This window comes from Saccoglossus kowalevskii, chromosome 10 (genome assembly GCF_978046115.1).
Source record: "Saccoglossus kowalevskii chromosome 10, keSacKowa6.1, whole genome shotgun sequence".
NCBI classification, from domain to species: Eukaryota; Metazoa; Hemichordata; class Enteropneusta; family Harrimaniidae; genus Saccoglossus; species Saccoglossus kowalevskii.
Window position 1 is genome coordinate 33,983,579 of NC_140650.1, and position 27,241 is coordinate 34,010,819.

The 27,241-nt window shown below is 35.9% G+C and overlaps 1 protein-coding gene and 1 non-coding gene across 2 annotated transcripts in view; one reads left to right on the forward strand and one right to left on the reverse strand.

Moving 5' to 3' along the window:
- Positions 1 to 1,612: 1,612 nt before the first annotated feature.
- TRNAR-ACG (transfer RNA arginine (anticodon ACG)) lies at positions 1,613 to 1,685 on the reverse strand. The gene has a single exon. It is a non-coding gene; the product is annotated as a tRNA-Arg (tRNA).
- A 6,368-nt stretch (positions 1,686 to 8,053) lies between these two features.
- LOC102806269 (uncharacterized) overlaps positions 8,054 to 27,241 on the forward strand; it is a 34,422-nt gene continuing 15,234 nt past the window's right edge. Inside the window, exons 1-8 of the mRNA XM_085504679.1 lie at positions 8,054 to 8,473; positions 8,651 to 9,057; positions 11,200 to 11,269; positions 11,689 to 11,817; positions 14,997 to 15,067; positions 18,654 to 18,812; positions 20,481 to 20,638; positions 21,190 to 21,398. Coding sequence (XP_085360805.1) covers positions 8,320 to 8,473; positions 8,651 to 9,057; positions 11,200 to 11,269; positions 11,689 to 11,817; positions 14,997 to 15,067; positions 18,654 to 18,812; positions 20,481 to 20,638; positions 21,190 to 21,398 — 1,357 coding nt within the window. The 5' untranslated portion in view covers positions 8,054 to 8,319. The remainder of the gene's footprint in view (positions 8,474 to 8,650; positions 9,058 to 11,199; positions 11,270 to 11,688; positions 11,818 to 14,996; positions 15,068 to 18,653; positions 18,813 to 20,480; positions 20,639 to 21,189; positions 21,399 to 27,241) is intronic.

Below are 27,241 nucleotides of genomic sequence, written 5' to 3' on the forward strand. Positions count from 1 at the left end.
TTACATCATTATGCATGTTTGGCCTACATACAATTCTAGACACAATATAATTGGGTTAGTAAATCGTCGGTCAATGTGTCCCGGTTTTGTCTGAAAGTCATAATAAGAAAACACACTTAGAATGTATAGTACCAGTACAGTGTACAAATAGGTTAAAAATAAAATCGATGACAGTTTTGTTAGTACTTTTAACCGTAGACAGCGTTGCAAACATCGACGCATGGTTATTGGTTTGAAAGTTCCAAGGTATTGTAAAGGCATTCGCTGATTTTAAATTTCGCTATTTACGCCGACAAGTAAAATGGAGGTGATTTAATTTAAGTTAAATACACGCGAACATGTAAAAAAACAATATAACTCATTGTTTCCTGACAAGTTCGGGAAAATCCAGTAAAAACTGCGCAAATCATTAAAATAAGGAAATTAAATGCAGAGTTATGAATTTGCAGAGTAGATCATCTGTCATGAATTTGTTTTTGCGTATCTGTTAACCGACTTAATTAGCTGATTATTAGCGAATTGCTGTGTTATGTCTGTCATCGTTTAGGCCTATTTGAAGTTTTGGACGGAACTTGGCTCAGTGATTTGGAACTAATTACCAGATATCCGTCGCTATTCTGACAGTTGGTATTCCATAGTTATTAATGTAGTGAATGATTAATCAAAAGATATGACGTATTCAGTACTTAGTGTGATTGGCTTTATGATTGAAGGTTACGCCCTAGAGTCTTTTTACTGCTTTGTAATTGGATAGAGTTTTGAAAATGAATAAAGAGAGTTTGAGTCGGTCCTGGGGAGCACAGCACGATAGACGCAGTCGAGAGTCCAGTCCAGGGGCGAGCCTTGAGGCAGTCCAGTCTTGGGCGAGTCTTGGTTCAGCCTTGTGAGAGTCTTGGAGACTTTTCCCCAGGGCGCTGTGTCTTATAGAATGCTCCAAAAGACGAGAGTTGAAACGTATTTCGTTGTGTGCGCCTTATTTGACTGTAAAATTAAAGTGACTTTCCCGATCCCGTACCTCAAGGGGACGAGATAGAGAGACGAGACGAGTTTCCCCCCTGACAAGGGTGGAGAACCCCAGAGAGAATATTACCCCTGATACATCCATGAATAGATTAGTGTTTACAGATTGCATGCAAACTAAGACTTTTTATGATATGACAAACTTCAAATGTTGATCATTCCAAGAGTAAAACAAGAATATCGAGCAAAATGGTGCCAACGGATGATATATATAGACGGGGATTACAGAAACATGCCCAAAGCCGTGGATTTCCGACACAGGCCTAACAGCCGAGAATTTCCGATACAGGTCCAAAGCCCAAGGTTTCAAACAGACGAGGATTTGTGCGATATAGCCTCAAGATTTTTCGGTATTGCCCTAAAGTAAAGCTGAGAATTTCGATATAGACTTAAAAAAACGAAGAAACTTTCCAGAAATTAGGAGATTTCAGATATAGCACCCAAAAGCGAGGGATTGCTATCATATTTGATTGACCTAGCCAAGATGCCAAAAAAGCTCGACTGAAATCCGAGGATATCAGATAGATCACACAAAAGAAAGGGGATTCAAATGAACGAGTTGCCCCAAAATTTGATGAATAGTACAAAACTCCGAGCGTGCCAGGATTCGAACCTGGAATCTTCTGATCCGTAGTCAGACGCGTTATCCGTTGCGCCACACGCCCTGTGATAGACTGGCTGCATTTGTTCTCTGACATGTTAATAATGTAACAATCAGAGTAGTCGAGTGGCGGGATTAAGGGGTTAAAGGTGAGGTGGAGACTTGTGATGAACATACTGAACTCAAAAGCGCTTTGTTGCAAACTGAATGGTACGGTGCTTTTGTTTCAGGAATCACTTTTCACTAGTTTGTTTACATGTCGTCACGTGTGGACAGGAATAACGCACACCAACGGATCATGGATAGACGCTTATTTAATATTTTACTTGAAATCTATACCAGGAAGGGGGGGGGGGGCTAAAAGAAAAGTTATATAACAAACGCTTCATGCCAACTTGAAGTTATCATTCATTGCCTACATCAGTAACTTCAAAATACATGTTTCAATCCCAGGAATTTCACTTGCTATTAATTGCATGGGACTGCCAGTCTTTCATGATTTTCTATTGTAATATCAATTTTGCGATTACTCTGAACATGAAGCTGTAACCACAGACCGTATAGATGCTGTAATTAAATCCTTGTATAAGCACCGGTTAGGCAGGCTTGAACTATGCATGTGAAGCCAGCCGAGAGGTATATACCATCTTATAGATTTCTCATTGTTTGGTAACTATTTGCTGCAAATGCAACAAAAATCAATATAAATATATCACCCACACAGCATTCTACAGGTTACTTGTTATTTAATAATTTATTAAAATACATAAGTTTGTCCAACTCCCTGTGGGTAAACAGCCAATGTACTAGTATTGCATATTCTACACGCGTTGTATACGTCGCCAAGAGTCTCGCATCGAACTGGGCGCGACGACCATCGCCCTTTGAATTTGCAGTATGTACGTACATTGTTAATTAAATGTTGAGTGTTTATGTCTCACTCTCCAGTCTCTGACATCAGAGTTCGAACCCGTAGATTCGTATTGTAATTTCCTCTCACCACGACTGAGCTTGGTCGGGCATTTCCAAATATAGTCAAAACTATTTCATTTAGTACATAAAATGACTAGGACCAGACTCGAAAACTCGGAAACACAATCTTGGTGAAGCCTGTAATACAGCTTTTTCGAACACCGGCGCACAGAAAATGTTATATCCCAGAGGCGATTTAAAGCGCGGTGGTCATCGCGCAGCGCGTGTTCAAATTTCATGTAAATAAACAATGTATTTTACACGTGTTGTATACGTGTTGTTTACTGGTAAACTGAACAGAGCTCAAGAAGACCTTAGTCACAGAGCAATGAAGGCACTTTTTAAACTAAAACAATTACTCTATGCAGACCCAAATATTCCAATCAAAACACATCTGAAATTGTTTGATGCTATGGTTAAACCAATTTTACTCTACTGTAGCGAAATCTGGGCAAGCGATATTATTAATATGCACTCAACAGACTTGTTTAAACAATCCTTGCCTATGGAAAAATTACATCACAAAATGTGCAAGTACCTACTACAAGTAAACTGTAAAGCCACAAACTTGGCATGTTTACTTGAACTGGGAAGATATCCACTTATCATCTCAAGCATCAAACGTATGATTAACTACTGGCTGAAAATAAAACATATGGATGAAACCACTCTGATCTCTGAGGCCTACAAACTTGGCACCAATTTGGACAAAGAAAACGTCAGTAATTGGACCACAGGCATAAAAAAATTACTGAACCTTTTGGAAATTAGTGATGTTTGCGAAAAAACCAGTATTATCCCATTAGCTACAAAAAAAATAAAAAATATGTTTGAGAAACACTGCACAGAAACAATGCATAATGACAATAAAGGCACTAATCACAAAAATAAACTTCGTACCTACAGACAGCTGAAAACTGATTTTGCACTTGAAAAATACCTTGAAATTATTAAAAACCACATCCACAGATCATCTATGACTAAACTGAGGATAAGTGCCCACATACTTCAGATTGAAGTTGGGCGATATCACAACATAGATGTCTTAAATAGAACATGCCCTGTCTGTGACTCCAATGAAATTGAAGATGAAGAACACTTCCTCTTCAATTGTAACCAGTACAAATTTGAAAGAGATGCTTTGTTTGAAAACGTAAACTTATCCGGTAATCTGAAAGCACTTCTCAATAACAAAAATTCTGAAACCGTCCAAGCAATTGCCAAGTTTATCAGCGACTGTTTCAATAAAAGAGAGAATTTCATGAAAAGCAATTTACCAGCTGCCTCAAAATAACACCAAAAAAATATTTATATAATAATATTTTCACAGTATTACTATTTATTTCTTTTTTATTATTATTATTAATATTACTTATGTATTTTATTGTTCCTTATATCCTTATTGTATTCTAATCTAGATCCCAGAAGGGATACGATATCAATAAAGGTTGTTATTATTATACGTCGCTATGAGTTCCACATCAAACAGGACGCGACACGACGACTGCCGCCCTTTAATTGCTACACAACAATATCGTTAGAATTTAGTATTGTAATATTACAATAAAATAATTGCATTTACTATGGGAAATATGTCACATGGGCTCGGTTAGTTTCTAAGGTATTGATAAAAAGAATGTATTTGCTCAATCGACGATATACTAGTAGTCGTCGTCGCCAAGTTGTTATGTTATGATGAGTGGTGGCGCTGTAACGCCGCTGGACTAAGTATATCATTTAGATTCGTACTGCACGGTCCAATCCCGGCGATGACCCAAGCGACATTTCGGCCTGGTCGAAAGTGTTGGGAATCGGATGCCACTACTCGGAGAATAAGAAGCTGTAAACAAAAACAAAAATGTTGGGAATCGGATGCCACTACTCGGAGAATAAGGAGCTGTAAACAAAAACGAAAATGTGGGAATAATCTCGAAGAATACATCAAAATCAAAAACTAAGCGTTTTACTTTACCCGGATGACCGATAAGTAATGATAGATTTTCTTAATTGAAAACCTTTTCTGATTTATGTATTGCATGTAAAGAAATTACTTTGCCCGGTAGTTGGCAGAACGTGTTTCCTTGAATCCTGTAGCACTGAGAATTTCAACGTGAATGTACTGATCGTAACAATGGATAGTATAATTTACTTAAATTTGGTTTCTAACTCTTTATCTCATATTTGCTGCCCATCACTTATTTTTATTTCTCAATGTCTCACAACAACGAATATGATGTCATACCTTACCAATAATCCTTTGCTGAAGAATCAAGATGGTGGACTGCATAAACTGAAGAAAAGTTGAAAAAATAACTGTAAATTGCATTTCTTACATTTGCCGAACTCTTTCATCTCGGAGCATTGTGTTGTTAGCCTTGGCTTTTCCTTTAGTACATGAACACTGGGGTAGGGTGTATATAAGCACAGAATCTCGATTAACCTGACATGGTCGCGTGAGTTGCGCCCTCCGCGGTGCTTCAAACCCAACACAGTGAGGTCTGATGTCTTTCGGCAGGCGAAGGCGCCACTCACGCCTATATGTCAGGCTAGATCTCGATCGATGCTGTAAGGAAATCTTCGCTCGCCGATGAATAGCTATGTGAATCGATGCTTTCCAACCACACTGGGAAAACAATCGACTACAATTTAAACCCGTACATCGTATATCAGTAACTGGATAGCTATTCTGCTAATATACTAGTATATAGTGCCAGTATAACGTGAGTGTTTAAACATTGAATTGTATCCACTGCTGAAACACATCAGCACACATGACGACTCAGGATGGGATCTAGTCCTATGTAGTTGCTATTTATAGGGTGAACTAGTTATTGCAATGAAAATCACAGTGCAGCTAAAATAGAAGACTATGTGTCTTGAAATAGAGCACCAACCAGTGATAACCCACTTTTTTTTTTATCTGAGCTCCACCAATTTAATATAGAATGCCACTCGTGCGCATACAGCAATGACAATATGCCGTGTCAAATTATGTCTACAATTATTCATTTTAGTATTAGCCAATACTATTATACATCTGTCACCGTAACGCCATAAGTTACAGAATGGAGGTAAAACCTCCATGGTTACAGCGTGCCGTAATTTTGCGATATTGCACTGAGTATTTTCAAGCGAATTCCGGACTCCACACAAAGAAGTTTGCTAAATCTTTTCTAAACTTTTGTTAATTTCGGCATTCCCATGATGTATCCTTGAGAGGAAAAGATGTATAATAATAATAAGGTTATTACAAGGATACCGCAAAGTATGCACTCAGACAGTACGCAGTCGCATCGTCCTCCGCTGCGCCCGACCTCGGTCAATACTTAAGCTGTACTCAGGCTGTCATCATTTTCGGTATCCTTGTAATCACCTTATCATTATACATCTTTTCCTCCCAAGGATACTTATAGTATGTGAACCTCTTTGGTTCACTGAAAAACACTATTGATATAATGCATAAAATGTCATTTTAGCAGCGGTTTCCATAGACCGCAATAAAAACACATTTCCTCGTCCAAACCCAATAAAAATATTGTCAATTCTGTAATACTTCTAGACATGAAGAGGTACCTTGTAAGACACAACATATCTGTTTTACTACATGTCACTGAACAATATTTTTACTTTCGTGTATCATTCTACCTTAAAGCTGGGGGGGGGGGGGTCGTCACCTGCGCACGCGCGGGATTTGAGTCCCAAGCGACGACACATCACACTCTATAACGCAAAGGCTCATGGACAGACGCTTGTTTGTGACACGCTTTGGCCATCTGACGCATGCGCAGGTGACGACTGCCCCGCTTTAAAGCTTCAGATCTATGATGTCATATTTATTGTTGTTGATAACAGCAACCGCGCCCAGCAAATTCCGCATTTTTCTGTGACATCAGTTTCTAGCAGAAAATTGAATGGTTTGTATTTAATCAGAGGGCTCACATATTGCACCTTTGACATATTTATCAAAACTAGAGGCCCTGTAATAATTCACATATATTTCGTAAATACGAGATTGAAAGTATTGGAAACACATTAGTTCTTATTTACGCACTTTAGATAACGCTTGAAAATTTACTTATATCCTTTGAGATGTTTTGATAAAATCCATACAACGGGAGATTTATGCAAATCATTAATGGAGTGTGGGGGCGCTGTTGCACATTTTCAACATGGCGGCGGTTCATTCGTAGAGAATGTGTTGGACTTGGTTATAGTTCTTAGTTCCCACCTTCGCAGATTCAGTGCTTCATTACCACCCACGGAACGTTCAGTCAACATTTCGCAAATTTAATGGTAAGAAAAGTGAAGGAATGACGCATATGTAGTATCAATCATGACCAACTTGAACTTGTCTGAAAGTGAAAGTTGAAAATACCCGTGATTTTCGATATATCATGACGTATTTTTTCTTTTATTATGTTTCAATTTCCTTTCCAGTTTAATTTTCTATTACGATTGTTATTCAGTAATTGAGTGGTTCGGCAATGGTGTAGTCTTCATGACGTTTGCCTCGATTAGGCACTTTAGCTGTCTCGGCTGCCCATGCGACGTGGCCACATGCCCCACAATAATGGTAGTTGGAAGTTTCGGTCCAGCACGGTAAATAATATACATTATGGTCGTGGTTTTGGACGTTACGACATTAAAAAGAGTGGTCACTATGGCCCTGATATAGTACTTATATCTAGAATTTATATATGAAATGCACAACGAAAGTACGACTGCTTAACAACATACAACTTAACGACAATGCTAATTACTCCACTCAGTTATGGCCACAAAATAATGCACTTGTGACTTGTGTTAAATTTAAAATATCGCTCTGTGGAGAGATCATTATTCACAACTATTCTGTAACAATTTATTGTTACTAATCCAAGGTAAGCATGAATGTATTTTAAGAAAATGTATAAAGCACTTTCCTTAGAATTACCAAAAAATATTTTATTTTGTATAGAACGTTGAAAACCTTTAGTTACCAGCAATTACATGTTTCTGTGTTTCCATCAATCATTGTCAGTTAATATGTGTGGAAAATGTTTTTGGCCAGTCATTGAAATATTTTCTTGTTGGTATCGTTATCATTGGGCAGTATTCATCATCACTGGGCAGTATTCATCATCATTACTGGGCAGTATTCATCATTACTGGGCAGTATTCATCATTACTGGGCAGTATTCATCATCACTGGGCAGTATTCATCATCACTGGGCAGTATTCATCATCACTGGGCAGTATTCATTTTTGTTGCAATTCATAATATTCATGATATGTAAATATTTTGACAATTAATTTATTCTCTCTCTCTGTAGATCTAATATCTGTTAACCATGACTGATTCCAGTTTCCCTGGACTTGGACGCGGTAGTCTTTTAAATAACAGACCATGCTCTGTACCACCCAAGGTACAATTGGCACCGCGATTTGACCCTCAGTCTGAAAGCAGTGATTCTTTCACTGACACCAGTACTCCTTCTGATTCAGATGATGATGATTACATTTACCAGGAGTTGAGTAAACTCACACAGTTTGCATCACCGGGTGTCCCTCTCTCATCATTAAACAAGCAAGATTCCTCTACAACAGAAACTCAAGGTGCAGCAAAACTCAGCCAGTATGAGAATGCAGATGAATCTACACCAAGACCAAATAAAAACAACTCAGTTTCGTCAAAAGCAGAGCTTGCAAAGCTTTCTGGTGGTGCATTTAGAGCACCATTCAGTAAGATGTCTAGCAGTAGCAATGATAGTCTGTATGATGCCAGTAGAAGAGTATCTGAAAATAGTAGTGTGATCATTGAAGGCTACATAAGTGATGCATCATCTGTCTCATCAGTGGACAGTGTTAAACCTAAAAAACAAATAAATATGCTTCATCAGGGTAAGGATGCATTTAGTCTGTTTCATGATTCTTTTTCCACCACTTTTACAAAAAATGAACATTTTCCCAAAAACGAATGCATGCATTTGTGGTCAAAACTCCTTGAAGACAGCTAAATTTGATTGTTTTTAACTGCCAGATTTGTCCATTGACCTATACTCGTGTCATCTTCTTTAGGACTTGGTCGTGGTAGAGCAATGAAGACTGCTCTTCATCACAAACACTCAGTATCTAGATCTTCTTCGGATGAACTGCTGGTCCGGACGTACAGTCCATCAAAAGATAACAGTATACAGGATAAAGGAATTCAGAAATTAGGACCACACAGAAAGGTAGTGTCAAATAATAGATCTCCTAGAGGTGAGAGTCCGAGACGAACACAACCTCAACCGAGATACCAAGATAAAGCACAGAGATGGAAAAGTCCTCAACGTACTGATAATATTCCAGCAAGGTTGTCAGATGCGCATTCCAGCGCATCAGAGATTCATTCTGATCTTGAGGGATGTAACAAGAAGGAGCAGGATTTCTTGAAGAATGAATATGAATGGCAGAAAAGTAAAATTGAAAGGAAGATAAAACAGGTGAGTCTAAATCTGGAAGCACACCTTATGTTTCAGTCAACTACTACCAATTTACGGTTGAATTTCACAGTTGGCTTATATAGGGAGTGTGGATACCTATGACTAAGATTAACCAATTGAAATGATATAGTGTGTGGAGTCTAATTGATGATATTCAAAGATCAGGACAAATGGCAAAAATGATGTTGTTTAGGAAAGATAAAAGAAGGTATCTCAAAATGATTTAAAATAACTGGAGATGGATAGAAGACGTGCATATCTTTAATTAACATATCACATTCAAGTCTCTCGCAAACATCACACATCTTGAGAGATGCTTGTACGTTCATTGGTTTCATGATTCGATTCAAAATAGTTGAATGGTGGCTTCTTTGATGTTTAAAAAGTCAGCAAAATGGAGCATTTCTGCCATTCCGAATCTTGGCAGTAGATAGATTTTGTTCATTACATACATTGAACATAATAGGATCTTTGTGCGCATTATTTTTGGACTTGTGAACTGACCTCTGTGCATGCCTGCGTACATCTGTGCGTCTATATTCAGCCATTGTCACACTTGGCTGATCAAGTTCAAACTTCATACATACATCAGATATTAGATCAAACAGTTGCAAGTGCATTTGTTTCATGAATGAAGAAGACCGAATGGTTTAACCAAATTTGGTTTAAAACTTGGTACATACATTGAACACATTGGGATCTTGATGTATATCATTTTATTTCAAAATGTTTGACTAATGGCCATTTTTAGTCACCACAATTTCACTTTTGTGCATCCATGCATTTGTGTGTGCATGTGTCGTCTAAATCTATCTCAGAGAAGCCTGGATGGATTTCATTCATTGGCAGCCATTTTAGTGCTGGCTGGCCCAATTCTATGTTTTTTACTTTAGAATTCTATCATGTAATTTGGTCTCCATTCATCTATAGTCATATTTCTGAACTAAATTCTTTCATTCTTTCCATATGCCTATTAAGGTTTAGTGATTTAATCCATCTTGTTTTTTTTAATAATGTGGTATCTCAGACATGCTTTGTCGATTTTCATTCAAATTTGGTACATACATTATACATATCTATGATGATTAATCTTGAGATTGGTTCAAAAATGGCAGACTGCAAGCCATCTTGTTTTTGAGAATGTCGTTCACATGTTTTTTTTTCTTCTTCAAATTATAAATGTCATGACAATTAGTTTCATAAAAATGGTTGACTGACAGTAATTTCCCGTTTTGGCCATACTATTGTCTCTTTCAATTATGTACTTTTTTCATTGACATTTTGTATCCCAAAATCAAAAGAATAAAAATGAAAGTAAACTTTAACTGATGCTCCAAGTTGTATATTCTCAAATATACTTTAATTGCATTTGGATACAAAAATTGCATAAATAAAAGAAATAGCAATACATCTGATTTTGTTAGTACTAGATTAGTCTATTATTCACTTACCATACACTACAAATCCATTCAGAAACAATTTACCTGGTCACATGACCAGTGATTTGCATATCTAATTTGATTGCATATATTATGCATGTAGCAATACATGTTCATAACAATTCAATCTGTGATCAGATAAAAGACAACAGACTTGCAGCCATTTTGCTTTTTGGCAATATTATTTTATCTTAGACATGAATAACATGCAATGGGGACTGTCATTAACAATAACTTGTAGTATTTTAAAATGTGAGCCTTTTTTTTTTACTACCAATCTTTGAAATTAACCCATTCATTCAACCTGCCCACTAACTTTATCATTTGAAATCTACTAAAATGATAAATTTCCCTTTGTTTTAATAGCGTCACAAGAATAGAGACAGAAACATTGAGTACGTTCATATGTCATTAACATGAATGTCATAGCGTATTGAAAAAAATATGGTGTCAAAATGTGTCTTAAAATCTTGTATAACCTACCACGTCAGGATGCTTTGTTAATTGCCATTATGTGTGTTGTCTCACTAATTCAGCTGATTGACACCTTGAACATTGAGTGTTTTCAAACTGGTGGAATATAACAATTGAGAACAATCACAAAAACAAATGTCTATATTTCATCTACAAAAAAAAAAGCTGACAAAACTGTATGGCGCATTTTTGTGTATATATATACAATGAAGATTCATTATATTTTCAGATTTTGAAATTGTTGTCGCCAACTGCTACTGTTGAAAGTGCCAGAGAAATTGAGAAAATCATAACCACAGGTGTGTAATTCTTTGCTAAATATAGTAATGTAAAAGTTAAAGCTACTTGTGTTAACTACGTGGAATATAATTTATCCTTGTTTGTATCATGGTTTACATTAGTGAATGTAATAGTGGAATGAAAGGCGCCCTCTAGAGAGAATAGTTGTAATCTTATTGTAACCATCACAAACTAAAACAACTTGTACTACTTGGTAAATATATCATTTTATTCAGAGAATTGTGTTAATGGTATTTTAATTTGTGAATATCAATATAACAATATTTTCCTAGTTTGAAGGCAATTTATCATTGAACATGAAAATTGAGTGTATTTGATAAAACCAGTGCCAAAAGAGCCATCACTTGTCACAATTAGACAAGTAGGTGTCTTGCTATAAAGGTTGTCACTAACTCAGTCTGCTTATTTTAAATTACAGAAACATCCAAGTTGACTAGTTTTCCATGGCCAAAGGAATTATTTATCACTCTTGAAGTAATATTTGAGCATGCTATAAATGATTGTGAGCAGCATGATAATATTTGTGTTTTGATTCAACAACTTTCTGGTATGTACCTCAACCTTTAACTGGTCAAGTTAATGAAAAGTATTTATGGTGTTACGAGATGACCAATTCAAAAAAATTACCACACTTTGTATCCGCAACAACAAGCAAACACCCCTGTTTTAATGAGTAACTACTCTAACTCGTGAATTCAACAACAAAAAACTACCAATCAGGCATGTTCCGTACATAACACCATGTTTTATACAAGAAATACTAAAAAAAAAATGATCAGGACAGTAAAAATGAACACATCAACAAGTATACCCTAGATCAAGAGTTTGTACTTTGATTAAAAGTTCAACTTTTACTGAGCTCTCATTTTCACAAGTTCGTACTCTTTCACACGATGTATTGGCAAGAATGACGACCCGTTGGTCATGTGACTCTTTCTTGTAGATCGTTCGCATCCAATAACAGCAACTTACTACTCACAGAAAGATCAAAGATTCGCTCAGACTAGACAGCAACACAGGAAATTCACTGAGACATCAGACAGATCAAATAAATGATCCATTAAAGGGGAGCAGAGGTGTGGCTTTTGACACTCTGTACATGTAAATTTGGGATCTATGAATAATTCTGTCGATAAAAACAACTTGTATGTGCTGCGAAATGCCCTAAATATCGGGTATAAAACGGGCTGTGGAGCAGACGACAAACGTCCGCTTTTCCTGGCGTCATTTCGCCTCTAGAGGGCCAGTCAAATGACGTCATCAGTGAACACTGATAATTGAACACATTCATGCTAGTACGTCAATCCCATAGAAATGCTACTATGAAAGACCTTGTTAACTGACTACTTAAAAGTTGAAACATGGCGAAATGTTGTGCGTATGAATGCCATAACGATTCATGTTAAGTTTTTCGAAATCCCAAATAAAAATCACTTTGTCGGTTGCGAGAAATCGGCAGAAGGACTAACCTGAAAATGAAGAAACGTACAGCGCTCTAACTATAGTAAACAGTGAGTGAATAAATATTGTACGAGTTAAAACTAAATGAGAAATATGTTAATATCACTTGAACCACAGTACTCATTTTGCCCAACTTCTCCCTTTTTAAACGATCGCTTATTTTCCGACCGGAAAACGACCACATTTTTACCGTTTTACGCAAAGTCAGTTATTTAACCGTCTGCGAACGATACAATGTGGTATAGATTTGAAGAGTAGTTCAGAATTTAATAATTGTTAGTACCCGTTGTATCCCCAAACTTTATCACTCAAAACCACTATTTCGATCACTCTTGTGCCAGTGACCAGTGTTTGGGCGACCGGTCAGTGTTTTCAATGGGTCGGTGAGAGAAAAATTACGATAAATATACTGCCGTTTTCCGGTCGGAAAATACAGTGCGGTCGGAAATTAGGCGATAAGCGGCCGATTAAAAGTGGGAAGTTGGGCGAAATGATTACTGTAGTTCAAGTGATAATAGCGTATTTCTAATTTAGTTTTTAACTCTACTCTCTCCTAAGCTAGCGATTGGTGAGAATGGTTATTAATATATTACCCGATGCACTTGTAAATCTCACAGTCATACCGCAATTGTGTTGAAACATTTTTGGGGCAGTAAGTAACGTCAGAATATTGTTTAAAATAAAATATTCCATCCCAATCAAATCTAGGTCAAATGGTCAAATTGCGTGCATATAATTATAGTTAAAAACTAAATGTATTTGAATGTTTGACGGCGATTGTGTATACAATAGCGATATGACTGAGATATCATGGCATTTGTTTACAATATTGTACCGGCTCTAGTATTTGACACAGATGAAGTTGTTCGCAAACGATACAGAGTGGTATTGATTTGAAGAGCCGTTCAGAATTGTCTTTGTATATCCCCAAACATTTTGACTACTCATGTGCCGGTGACCAGTGTTTGGGTGAGCGGTCGGTGTTTTCAATAAACGAGCGAGAGAAAATAAAACGGTAAAAATGTGGTCGTTTTCCGGTCGGAAAATAAGCGATCGTTTAAAAAGGGAGAAGTTGGGCAAAATGAGTACTGTGGTTCAAGTGATATTAACATATTTCTCATTTAGTTTTAACTCGTACAATATTTATTCACTCACTGTTTACTATAGATAGAGCGCTGTACGTGTCTTCATTTTCAGGTTAGTCCTTCTGCCGATTTCTCGCAACCGACAATGTGATTTTTTATTTGGGATTTCAAGAAACTTAACATGAATCATTATGGCATTCATACGCACAACATTTCGCCATGTTTCAACTTTTAAGTAGTCAGTTAACAAGGTCTTTCATAGTAGCATTTCTATGGGATGGACGTACTAGCATGAATGTGTTCAATTATCAGTGTTCACTGATGATGTCATTTGACTGGCCCTCTAGAGGCGAAATGACGCCAGGAAAAGCGGACATTTGTCGTCTGCTTCACAGCCCGTTTTATACCCGATATTTAGGGCATTTCGCAGCACATACAAGTTGTTTTTATCGACAGAATCCATTCATAGATCTCAGATTTCATGTACAGAGTGTCAAAAGCCACACCTCTGCTCCCCTTTAAACTATGACTTTAGAAACATCTCATTGTCAACTACATTAGTGCATACATCAAAACAAAAGTTTAGACATCAAGTGTAAATCTCACCATTCAACATAAAATTTCTTTCACAAACTCAGAGAAAACTCGTTATACACCAACTTGGCTATAATCATCAACTGACAAGTCCTTCTCCTCACCACTCATAAGACGGCCAAAATCCCCATAACAACTTTCAAACAGCCACCATTACTATCTCATTTTCTACCCAGAATCACACTCTCTATATCAGCAATAGGCGTTTTTATTTTTGTTTACATGTATATATCTTGACAATACAATATTGATTACATAATACACAAACTTGTAACAATGGCTAGCAGGATAAGGGTTAATCTTTATTAATTCTCATCACCCATGCTTCAAAATATGGTCATGTTTTTTTGGGTTATGTGAGTGTGTGTGTATTCTGTTTGAAATTTCATGGCCAATCCTAGACCAATTTGTTTAAAAGTTTGTCGACAGACAAGACATAATGTTATAAATACACAAATCAATTTAATTAATTGACATTTGACTAATAATCACTAAATACAATGATTTGTTAATAATTACTGTATTCATGAAGCATCTTTGTTTTCACTTCTCTCATATCATTAAATCTTGTAATTTGTTTTTTAAGATTTACACCCAAAAGGATTTTGTGAAGATCTTAGCAATGTTCTGTGGAAAAAACAAAAAGAGCTTGTAATGGTAAGTTGTCATACATGTACTTGACAACATTCAATCTACACATGTAATGGTAAGTTGTCATACAAACTCGACAACATTCAGTCTACACATGTAATGGTAAGTTGTCATACATGTACTTGACAACATTCAGTCTACACATGTAATGGTAAGTTGTCATACAAACTTGACAACATTCAGTCTACACATGTAATGGTAAGTTGTCATACATGTACTTGACAACATTCGGTCTACACTTGTAATGGTAAGTTGTCATACATGTACTTGACAACATTCAGTCTACACATGTAATGGTAAGTTGTCATACAAACTTGACAACATTCAGTCTACACATGTAATGGTAAGTTGTCATACATGTACTTGACAACATTCGGTCTACACTTGTAATGGTAAGTTGTCATACATGTACTTGACAACATTCAGTCTACACTTGTAATGGTAAGTTGTCGTACATTTACTTGACAACATTCAGTCTACACATGTAATGGTAAGTTGTCATACATTTACTTGACAACATTCAGTCTACACATGTAATGGTAAGTTGTCATACATGTACTTGACAACATTCAGTCTACACTTGTAATGGTAAGTTGTCATACATGTATTTGACAACATTTAGTCTACACATGTAATAGTAAGTTGTCATACATGTATTTGACAACATTCAGTCTACACATGTAATGGTAAGTTGTCATACATGTATTTGACAACATTCAGTCTACACATGTAATGGTAAGTTGTCATACATTTACTTGACAACATTCAGTCTACACTTGTAATGATAAGTTGTCATACATTTACTTGACAACATTTAGTCTACACATGTAATAGTAAGTTGTCATACATGTATTTGACAACATTTAGTCTACACATGTAATGGTAAGTTGTCATACATGTATTTGACAACATTCAGTCTACACTTGTAATGGTAAGTTGTCATACATTTACTTGACAACATTCAGTCTACACTTGTAATGGTAAGTTGTCATACATTTACTTGACAACATTCAGTCTACACATGTAATGGTAAGTTGTCATACATGTATTTGACAACATTTAGTCTACACATGTAATGGTAAGTTGTCATACATGTATTTGACAACATTCAGTCTACACATGTAATGGTAAGTTGTCATACATGTACTTGACAACATTCAGTCTACACTTGTAATGGTAAGTTGTCATACATGTATTTGACAACATTCAGTCTACACATGTAATGGTAAGTTGTCATACATGTATTTGACAAAATTCAGTCTACACTTGTAATGGTAGGTTGTCGTACATGTACTTGACAACATTCAGTCTACACTTGTAATGGTAAGTTGTCATACATGTATTTGACAACATTCAGTCTACACATGTAATGGTAAGTTGTCATACATGTACTTGACAACATTCAGTCTACACATGTAATGGTAAGTTGTCATACATGTATTTGACAAAATTCAGTCTACACATGTAATGGTAAGTTGTCATACATGTACTTGACAACATTCAGTCTACACTTGTAATGGTAAGTTGTCATACATGTATTTGACAACATTCAGTCTACACTTGTAATGGTAAGTTGTCATACATGTATTTGACAACATTCAGTCTACACATGTAATGGTAAGTTGTCATACATGTATTTGACAAAATTCAGTCTACACATGTAATTGTAAGTTGTCATACATGTACTTGACAACATTCAGTCTACACTTGTAATGGTAAGTTGTCATACATGTATTTGACAACATTCAGTCTACACATGTAATGGTAAGTTGTCATACATGTACTTGACAACATTCAGTTTACACTTGTAATGGTAAGTTGTCATACATGTACTTGACAAAATTCAGTCTACACTTGTAATGGTAGGTTGTCGTACATGTACTTGACAACATTCAGTCTACACTTGTAATGGTAAGTTGTCATCAAAATAAATCTTATAAAGTATTTGGCACGGATCAAAGAACTTCCAGAATGTAATTTAACAAAACAGGCATACCATGAACAGATAAACTGCAAACTCCCATGGATTATGTCAATTTACAAAGAGTTAAATAAGGAAGATAACACATTAGATATAAAGAATATCAATGACAAATTGAATGCAACAAAACAAAATATAAAGAGAATAGGAAACAATATTAAACAAAAATATATTGAATTCTGGAAGGAGACAATTATGGATAAACCTAAGTTGAGAACATATACTCAATTCAAAACAAACTACAACTTTGAAAGTTACTTAATTATACTGAATCTAAAACATAGAATTTCTGTCTCTAGATTCCGAACAAGTAATCACAGCCTAGCAATAGAAAAGGGTAGACATACCCAACCTAAAATTTCTTTGGAAAACAGGATTTGTAAACAATGTACTTTAGCAGACATAGAAGATGAAATGCATCTCCTCATCAAATGCCCAAAATATCACACACTGCGAATGGATATATTCTCAAATATACAGTTTCCTGATGAAACAAAAACTGACCAACAGAAATTTACATACTTAATGAAAAATTCTAACACAAATGTAATCAAACTTGTTGGAGAATTTATACACAGCTCGTTCTTAATGAGAAACGAGAAAGATACTTAACAAAAACACTAAAATCTATCATTTATTATTTGCTATAGTTATTTTGTTATTTTGTTTTTTAATATCTTACTTTTGTTGCTATAAACTGATGGAAACACTGTATTTCTAAGGATGCAATAAATTATCTTTATTATTATTATTACATGTATTTGACAACATTTAGTCTACACATGTAATAGTAAGTTGTTATACATGTATTTGACAACATTCAGTCTACACTTGTAATGGTAAGTTGTCATACATGTATTTGACAACATTCAGTCTACACATGTAATGGTAAGTTGTTATACATGTATTTGACAACATTCAGTCTACACATGTAATGGTAAGTTGTCATACATGTATTTGACAACATTCAGTCTACACTTGTAATGGTAAGTTGTCATACATGTATTTGACAACATTCAGTCTACACATGTAATGGTAAGTTGTCATACATGTATTTGACAACATTCAGTCTACACATGTAATGGTAAGTTGTCATACATTTACTTGACAACATTCAGTCTACACTTGTAATGGTAAGTTGTACATTTACTTGACAACATTCAGTCTACACATGTAATAGTAAGTTGTCATACATGTATTTGACAACATTCAGTCTACACTTGTAATGGTAAGTTGTCATACATGTATTTGACAACATTCAGTCTACACATGTAATGGTAAGTTGTCATACATGTATTTGACAACATTCAGTCTACACATGTAATGGTAAGTTGTCATACATGTACTTGACAACATTCAGTCTACACATGTAATGGTAAGTTGTTATACATGTATTTGACAACATTCAGTCTACACTTGTAATGGTAAGTTGTTGGTACTAATTTCACACATGCTCGTAAATTAATTTTTTTAATTCAACAATGCTGTGTTCAATGGTTATTGTTCACCTATTGGATGTGTTATAGCAGTGCAATAATTATGTGTGCATGTTGCATTAGCTGTTGAAGTCTTTTATACTGATTCTGCTTGATGCATATTTTATTTTACTAGTCTCCTGCATCCATCGTCAGCAATAAATTGCGTGATTCCTATTGTATATTGTTGGGAAATTTATATCTGTCTGTTGTACAAAGCCAGTCAATAATTAAAGAAACGGTGTCTGATTGTCTGCATAATACAATTGTTAAGTGGATGACTGTTAATAAAAAGGTAAGCTATCAATATATATTTATTAGTCCCTGTTCGAACGAAGTTTAAAAACTGGGGACTTATAATTTGGTCTTCATTCGTCTGTGTGTACGTCCGTCCAGAGTCATATTTCAGAATCCTTTGGACCGATTCCGTTCATTCTTTGCATGTGCCTAGTACTTTATATGAAACATATGCACATGCAGTGGTTTAGCAATTGGATTCAAAATTGCCGACTGGCAGCCATCTTGTTTTTTGAAAATGTTGTATTTTGGACATGCTTTGTCAGTTTTCATTCAAACTTGGTACATAGATTATACATGTTAGGATACATGTCCATGACAATTTCTTTCGCAATTGGATCAAAGATGGCCGACTAGCAGGCATCTTGTTTTTTTTTTTAAATGTGGTATCTTGGGACATGCTTTGTCAGTTTTCATTCAAATTTGGCACATACTTTATACATGATAGAATACATGTCCATGACAATTTGTTTCAAAACTATCCTCCCTATGAGGGGGGGGGGGGGGTCTTTTAATTTTATGATGTAGATGGGCAAGTGTAATTCACAGATAGATCACCATTGTTTGACACCCCCTCCTATGTGAATTTAAATTAGAGGCATGACAAAAGTTAAATTGTTTTCAACGCATTATTTTGAACTGATATTTATTAAAACTGCAAATTTGAGGACACTGCCTTCACCATATTATTCAACACAAGAGGGCGCTTGACTTGTACAAATGGTCTAGGAGTCCAGAACTAACAATACAATTACAAAGAGTTGCAATTGCTGTATTCCCCATCCCAGAATCTCAAATTTTGTCATTACACATATGTTAACATTGTAAGCCCCAAAGATTTATTGTAGGGCACCATGGCAACAAGCACTCAGATTTATGTGATGTATGGTAATGTATTTTTCATGCCTCATTCCGATCCTAATTTTCTCAAACATACTTTAAACAATTTTAGCAAGTGCAATAACATAGACATGCACCTCAATTTGTTTTACTTTCACATGTGATCTATGTTTTTCTTTGCTATGTCTTAAACCGAAGGAGGCCATGCAACACGTGTTTGAATTTGATGTAAATAAACAAACTGTTGTATTTGCCACTTGTGACTCAAGTTTCAAGGACACCCTTTTGCTTTAATATGATGAGCACAAAGAGAACTTTCAACAATTTAATGGAGACTGTGTCATTTTTAATGACTTGTTTTTACTGGTTTATGGCAGCCTGTGTACATGCCTTTAACTACATTTGACCAACAAATATGTAAATCATGTTCAAGTCTCATAGGACCATCAATCAATCAAAACTTTCGTTTTTTAGAGTAACATAGTCTGTTTTAGTAAGGTGTGCTGTAATTGGTTGACAAATCACATCTGGTCATCTGGTGAGACTTTTCTGAATGCAATAGGTGGCTGGAACTCGATTTATAAGGCCAGCTGGGTCAACTCAATGCCACCTCTGATTGGCCAGTGTCACTCATCTAATATTTATAGATGGAAACTTCAAAATTGTTATCTTGTATGACATTTTTCTATAAATTCAGTATGTCTTCAAATTTAAGTTTTCTATCAGTTTTCTATGCAGAAAACTTATTGCTTATAAAAGATTAAATATTGTATTTGATGTTATGAAAGTCAGGCATTGGAAATCACAGATTAACATTTCATTTCAGGAGCAGCCCAAAGCAGATATCTGTGAAGTGTATTCATCGTGTCTGGTTACCCTTCTCAATGTAGTGGGTCCATATATGGATAGAAATGAACCAGAAACTGCTGATAAGTACTTTAAATTGATTATTGATGGAATACTAGCAGAACAGGGTGTTAGAAGGTACGTGTTTCGTTATATTTGAAACTATGACCACAATTAGATTGAGTTTGTCATTTTAACAACATGAAACCAAACAATGTCAGTCCCTGTTAGGACAATGTCCAATAATAGGAGACTTGTAGTTGTGCATCAGTATGTTCTCATCTGTATCCCAGACATGCCTGGGCCAATTACATTCACACACACATATCATACATATGCATGTGTATTTGTTTTGTGATTCAATTAAGGATGGCCAAATGGTGGCCATTTTGTTTTTCAGATCAGGTTAAATTCTAGTGTGATGAAACATATCTCCAATGGAAGTGCACATAAACTAAAACTGACTTCGATTGCATCATGGATCTTAAAATGCCCACACACACTTACATGTGATTCATCTAGAGGTATTTAGAAAGAAATTACGGAGAGGGTAACATAGTATAGTAATATAAATTTTATTTTTACCTGGCCTATGTTGATAATGAAGTGGATAATATGATGGATTATAGTAGAACCTTATGATACACTCACTCAGTCTGGTTTTACTTGAAACTATCTTTCACATCCAGAAACACTAAAGAAAAGATGCTTGATTTATTATTACGAAGAACTTTACAATGGAATAAGCCACCAATGTCAGCTGAGTGTGTTAAAAAGAAGACACAATCATTTGTTGATGTTGGAGTGAATACTGCCAGCTACAAAAATGCAGAACACGATGATGCCGCAGACAGTGTAGTAGAAAGAAAACCATGCTTTTCTGCAAAGAAGGGGCAAGGTATTAGTACATTTTCAATATACTGTTGCAAAACTGGTCTTTATTTTAGGAATTCAGTTTTGATGGTTTATCACTTTGTCTGTTCCTGTGCTTCTTAAATATTCTGTTGGTTACGGTTCAGATGTTGTTTGTAAAACAGGTTCTTACAGATTGGTGAGCATGTGTGTGTGCGTGTTCCTACCTGTACCTTGGACAGACCACATTCAAACTTCACATATGCATCATATACCTTGGGAGATATATAGAGAATATCTCATGAGTGACCTTACAATATCATATTTATTAAACAAGTGTAGACATTTTGTTTTGGGCATTTGGCTTTAATAGCTCCGCTGTTATCATAGATCGACTTCTTCTTGAAAACTACCTGCTCAATTGCTTTGATTCTCGGTATGTAATTACCTTGGGTAAACCTTTGTCAGATTTGTTAATTTTGTGGCAATATCTTCTATTCTCTAATTTGAAGTAAATATTACTTTGATACATGTTACAAGTTGATAACAATTGAAATTGCTATAGCAACAATCACATAAACCGCCATGACTATGATTTAGAACATTGTGCAACAAATAACCATGGCAAATCCACTAAATCTAAATCTGGAAGTCTATTAGTTACGTTACTGTGTTTGGTTTGGTTCAAGTCTTTTATATATTTCTTCAATATATTCTTGCCTTTGGCAAGTGCAGTAATTTTCATTATGTATTTGATTGCTGTGTGCAAGACACACAATGGGAGTTGTTGCGGTTGAGTTCATCTGTGTAGGTATCTGTATTTATGGATGTCTGATAAGGTTTCAGTGGAAATCTGTGCATGTTAGTAATATATAATGGTGTTGCACCTTACAACAAATGAAATGTCATTTTCTTGGCAAAATCTGTTGAGTGACAGGTCATTTGGCCTATTTTTCAGATCTGATTCAAAATGGTTGACTGGTGGCCATTTTGTTACAAGGAAAGCCAATCTCTAACATGCCCTGACTAATCTTGTTATATTTTGTAAGCTTGATAACTCGCTGGAACTATGTAATACAGTTACTTGTTACTCTGTACATATAAAATTAACTTGACTAGTACATCAGAATTTAAGACAATACCCACTATTGATAATATTTTTTACTAACTTTGCATTTATTGTCATTTGACATCACAGTAATCTTTCATTCAGGATAAACCAGCTTGTGTCCAAATACTGTAAGTCATTAATTATTCACTGGGTTTTAATTTCGGTATTTTTGCCAATAAGTAAAATATGCTAAATTATATCCATGTAAAATAACAATAGAACTCATTGATTCTTTGCTAAATTTGTAAATTTACAACCCTGATTGCTCAAACATCAAAATAGTAAAAATTAAGTGCCAGTGAAAATAAATAGTTTTACGGTAGCAAGTGGGGAATTTCAATATTTACATAATAAAGGGAATGTGAATCAAAATAAAAGATTCAAGAAATTTGGTCAAATTTAGTGCCTCCTCCCCAAAAAGCATGCTCACTGGGAGTTTCTATTAATAGGTACTTTGGTAAGGTAGGAGGGTTGGGGGAATCTGCATAATCAGGTACTCTGAGAGATGGACTTGCTCTCATTCTTTCACTCGACAAAGGTACAGTGTACAGTGCAAGTCATAATGGTAACCATATGAACGTTGATTTGTTTCTTATTTTGATGACACCTGACTTCTGACCTCCTTACTGTTCATTTTGGTCGCAACCATTTCTCTTTGGTGTCTTGACCGATTTTGACATTGACATCACTGGTTGTAGACTAATGCATGTTGATTCAGAATGGCCGATTGGTGGCCACTTTGTTTGATTAACACTAAAATCAAATACTTTGACATCTCTGGAGCCATATCTTGATTGTGTGTCATATGATTTTCATCAAACTTCATGGAAAGATTTATCATTATTGGCAGTTCATGCATGTCATGCATGGTAAATTTGACTCAAGATGGCCAACTGGCAGCCATTTAGACATGTATCTCTTACATGCTTTGGACAATTCACTTCAGATTTTATACATATATAGTACATCATGGTTTACATATGCACATACAATAATCTTATCTAAACAAAGATGGCTGACCATTTTAGTTAAAAAAAAGTAAATCAGGTATTATGACATGTGTGGAACCAGATCTCGGTAGGTGTTGCTTGATTTACTTCAAACTTGATGGAAGAATCAACCATTATGTGTAGTTGATGCACATCACTTTGTAAAGTTTACTCAAAGTGACCGACTCTATCCATCTATCAGGTGTCTATGTTTTATGCATATGTGCAATTCTATAAATAGAACTCAGAGGTAAATTACCCTTCAATGTATATAGTTTTGAGATTAAACACAAATAAAGTGTGCCTTGGTCATTTTATGGGTCACAGTGATTATAAATAGAAACCTCTATCCAAATAATTTGTGCTATGGTGTTGATGTTTGTTTTCTTGCTATAAACTTGACACTTCATTGCCACATGTGCATCTTCATAGGTTTTGACTCTGCTGTTAAATTTCACAACACACTTAAACTACTATTATTATTATAGTCTTTCTATTAATTCAACCACCTAGTTTTGTCTGCTGAAAATAAATTTTTGTTTTCCCTTTTTTAGTTTGACCACTGACAGGAAAGGGATATTTAGATGCGTGCATGATGTATGATTGGCTGGCAATTCAGACAAAAACAAAATTATAAACAAGTAACCTGTAGAATACTGTGTGGGTAATATTTTTGACTCCCATGTGCGAAGCACAAAATGGGAGTCTTTGCAGTTAGTGTGTCTGTATGTGTGTGTGTGTGTGTGTGTGTGTGTATGTGTATGTGTGTATGTGTGTATGTGTATGTGTGTATGTGTGTCCGACTGTTCCACTGCTATCTCAAGAACCATACATCGGTTTTTGATGAAACTTGGTGCATAGATGCTCTGGGCCAATGCGCAGATTTGATTAGGTTTTGGTAAAAATCCATGCTCGTTAATTACCTAATTTGCATGATAATTAGCTGATTTTTAGCTGTTCCATGATTGTTCCACTGATATCTAAACAACCACTCATTGGATTTTGATGAAACTTTGTACATACATGCTCTGAACTAATGCTAGGTTTTGATTAGTTTTTGGTAATAATCCGTGGATACTAATTACCTAATTTGCATAATGATTAGTCAATTTTCGTTTTTTTCCACTGATATCTCAAGTACTAATCATCACATTTCAATGAAACTTGGTACATAGATGTCATATGACACTGCACAGACCTGATAGTTTTTATGGTAATATCAGTACATATTAATTACCTAATTTGCATAATTAATTAATTTTCAGCATTTGATATAAGTACTAATCATCACATTTCAATGAAACTTAGTACATAGATGTCATATGTGTGGTGGATAAGTTTATATCGCAAAACTAGGCGTTGGGGTGTTCTTTTCGTCACATAAAACGAACTGACTAATCATGCGGAATTGTTATTGAAACGGACATCGATTGCGTTGTGTTTTCTTGAGTTGAACAGACGTGAGGTATAATTCAAACTGGTTTATTTGTACTCAACATCAACATCAATACGTTGTACAGCAAATACTTCTTGGTATAAAATATAGATCGTTAAATAATAGCTCCATGAGGAGTTGACATCGTAGAGAGCATAGAAAGGAGGGTGTGCATAACGAGCATCAAGTTGCGAAGCTACCATAGAAGGAATTACAGCGACGGCCTGAATCGGACTTCTCACGACAGCGCTTTGCCTGGTTAATGTAATTGTCAACGTTAGAGCGGCATTTGTCTCGGTGACAGCTAATCGGAGAAGTGCCAAACACGTGTTTGTACTCTAGAATATATCATGCCAAAAACGTTCCGAAAATAAAACAACGCTAATGATTGGCGCATACAAACGAAACATAGCGCTGTCATTCCATATTAGGAGTGACACGCGACTAACACGAAGCAGAACTTTGGTGGGAATTTTGGGCGGTAAACAGACAAGTACCACAAGAACGCAATGGGAAACAATGTAGCGAACGTTTGGATATAGCGTCACGGTTGCTACAGAAACCGATCTAGTCTCTCAGGACTCAACTCGTGGTTATCAAAACAATGTCTGAAATTACAAACTAGCTTGGAGAACATCATACAGAAAGTAAAATTTGTTCATGTTAGATAACTGCGTGCGACATACTCCGGGGCGCAAAAATCACGAGAAGATCTCGGGATAACCTGAATCGAACATGATAAATTTTAAAATTAACTTGAATAAATCTCTGAAATTTAAATGACAGACTCTCAACAATAAACACATGTCAATCACATTGAACATCAGATATGAATTGTGAGTTTCAATCTTAGTTAAAACAGCAAATAACACGGTATATCAAAACAATACAGTATATCATGAACACATTGCAGATTTTGCTTTACTGCACGGAACAAATGATTCTCATTGAAAACTTGAAATAAAGTTACAGTGCAATACAAAGTTCAAAATTCTACAAAGTTATACAACACCATCACGGCACATTTGCCGTATACTTTCGCTCGCTTTGAGCGCTGAAGCCCTTGGTTCGGGCCGACTAGAAAAGTCGTGGATTTGACTAGAAAATTCATTTTCAACGGAGGGACTACCAATAACTTCCTCGGGAATTGAGAGTGTATTCTCTGGTGTTTCTGCATTTAGTTCGAGTGGATAAAGATGGTGTATAGAACGATTTGTTGAGCCGTTTTTGGTCTGTATTTCCACTACTCGGACGATACCGTCCTTGCCTGGAAGCAATTTAGTTACACGACCTAGTAACCAATGACATCGTTTTTTGATGTCCTGGTGTAATTGGACAATATCCCCCACCTTTATACAATTATTGGTTGTCCCTTTGATTTGATTCAAGTGACGCTCAGTAAGTGATGTCAAATATTCTCTTTGCCATCTCTTACTAAAAGCATTGTGAAGGGAGGATAAATACATAGCTCTTTTATTTGCAGTAATATTATCAATCTCAAAATTGGGTTCAGAAACACTAGGAATAGCTGGGGGTAACATTCTAATCTGACGTCCATTTAACAAGTGGGATGGAGTCAGTGGAGCTAAATCTTCGACACTAGCGGAGAGATGAGTTAATGGGCGGTCATTTATTGACGACTCGACTTCGACTAAAATTGTGGATAGTTCGGTAAAAGTCACGTTGGCACGACCTAGAATTTTCTTCAAGCAATTTTTTGTTATGGCTATCATTCTCTCGAATAGGCCTCCGGCCCACGCCATTCGTTTAGGATTAAAACGCCACGATATACGATTTTTGGTAAGATAGTTTTGTACCTCAGGACTGGACTCGAGTCCTTTCAAAATCTTAGCGGCGGCTATAAATGTGGAACCGTTATCTGAGATCATTTTCCGGGGCGTTGACCCTCGAGCAGTGAAACGTCGCATAGCCAAAATGAATGATGCGGCGGTCAAATCTTGAGTTAATTCTAAGTGAATACATCGAGTTGAGGCGCACGTAAAAATTAGTACATAAACTTTACTAGAAAGACCAGTGTGTTGGTCCCTAACGAACAAATGTCCCGTGTAATCTGTTCCGCAGAATTCGAATGGGACTGCTTCCTTCACTCGAAAATCAGGAAGTGGAGCTTGAGTAGGAAGGGGAAATGGAGTTCCATCGACCTTCTTACAAACGACACAAGATCTCAATGTAGAATTCACATGTCTGCGAATCGCGGTGATCCAATATTTTTCCCGAATTTTGTTAACTGTGGTTAACGGCCCACCGTGATTTAATAAATGATGAGCATCAAGAATTATGAGCGTAGTAAACCGATGTTTACCAGGAAGGAGTATTGGATGCATGGTTTCGAA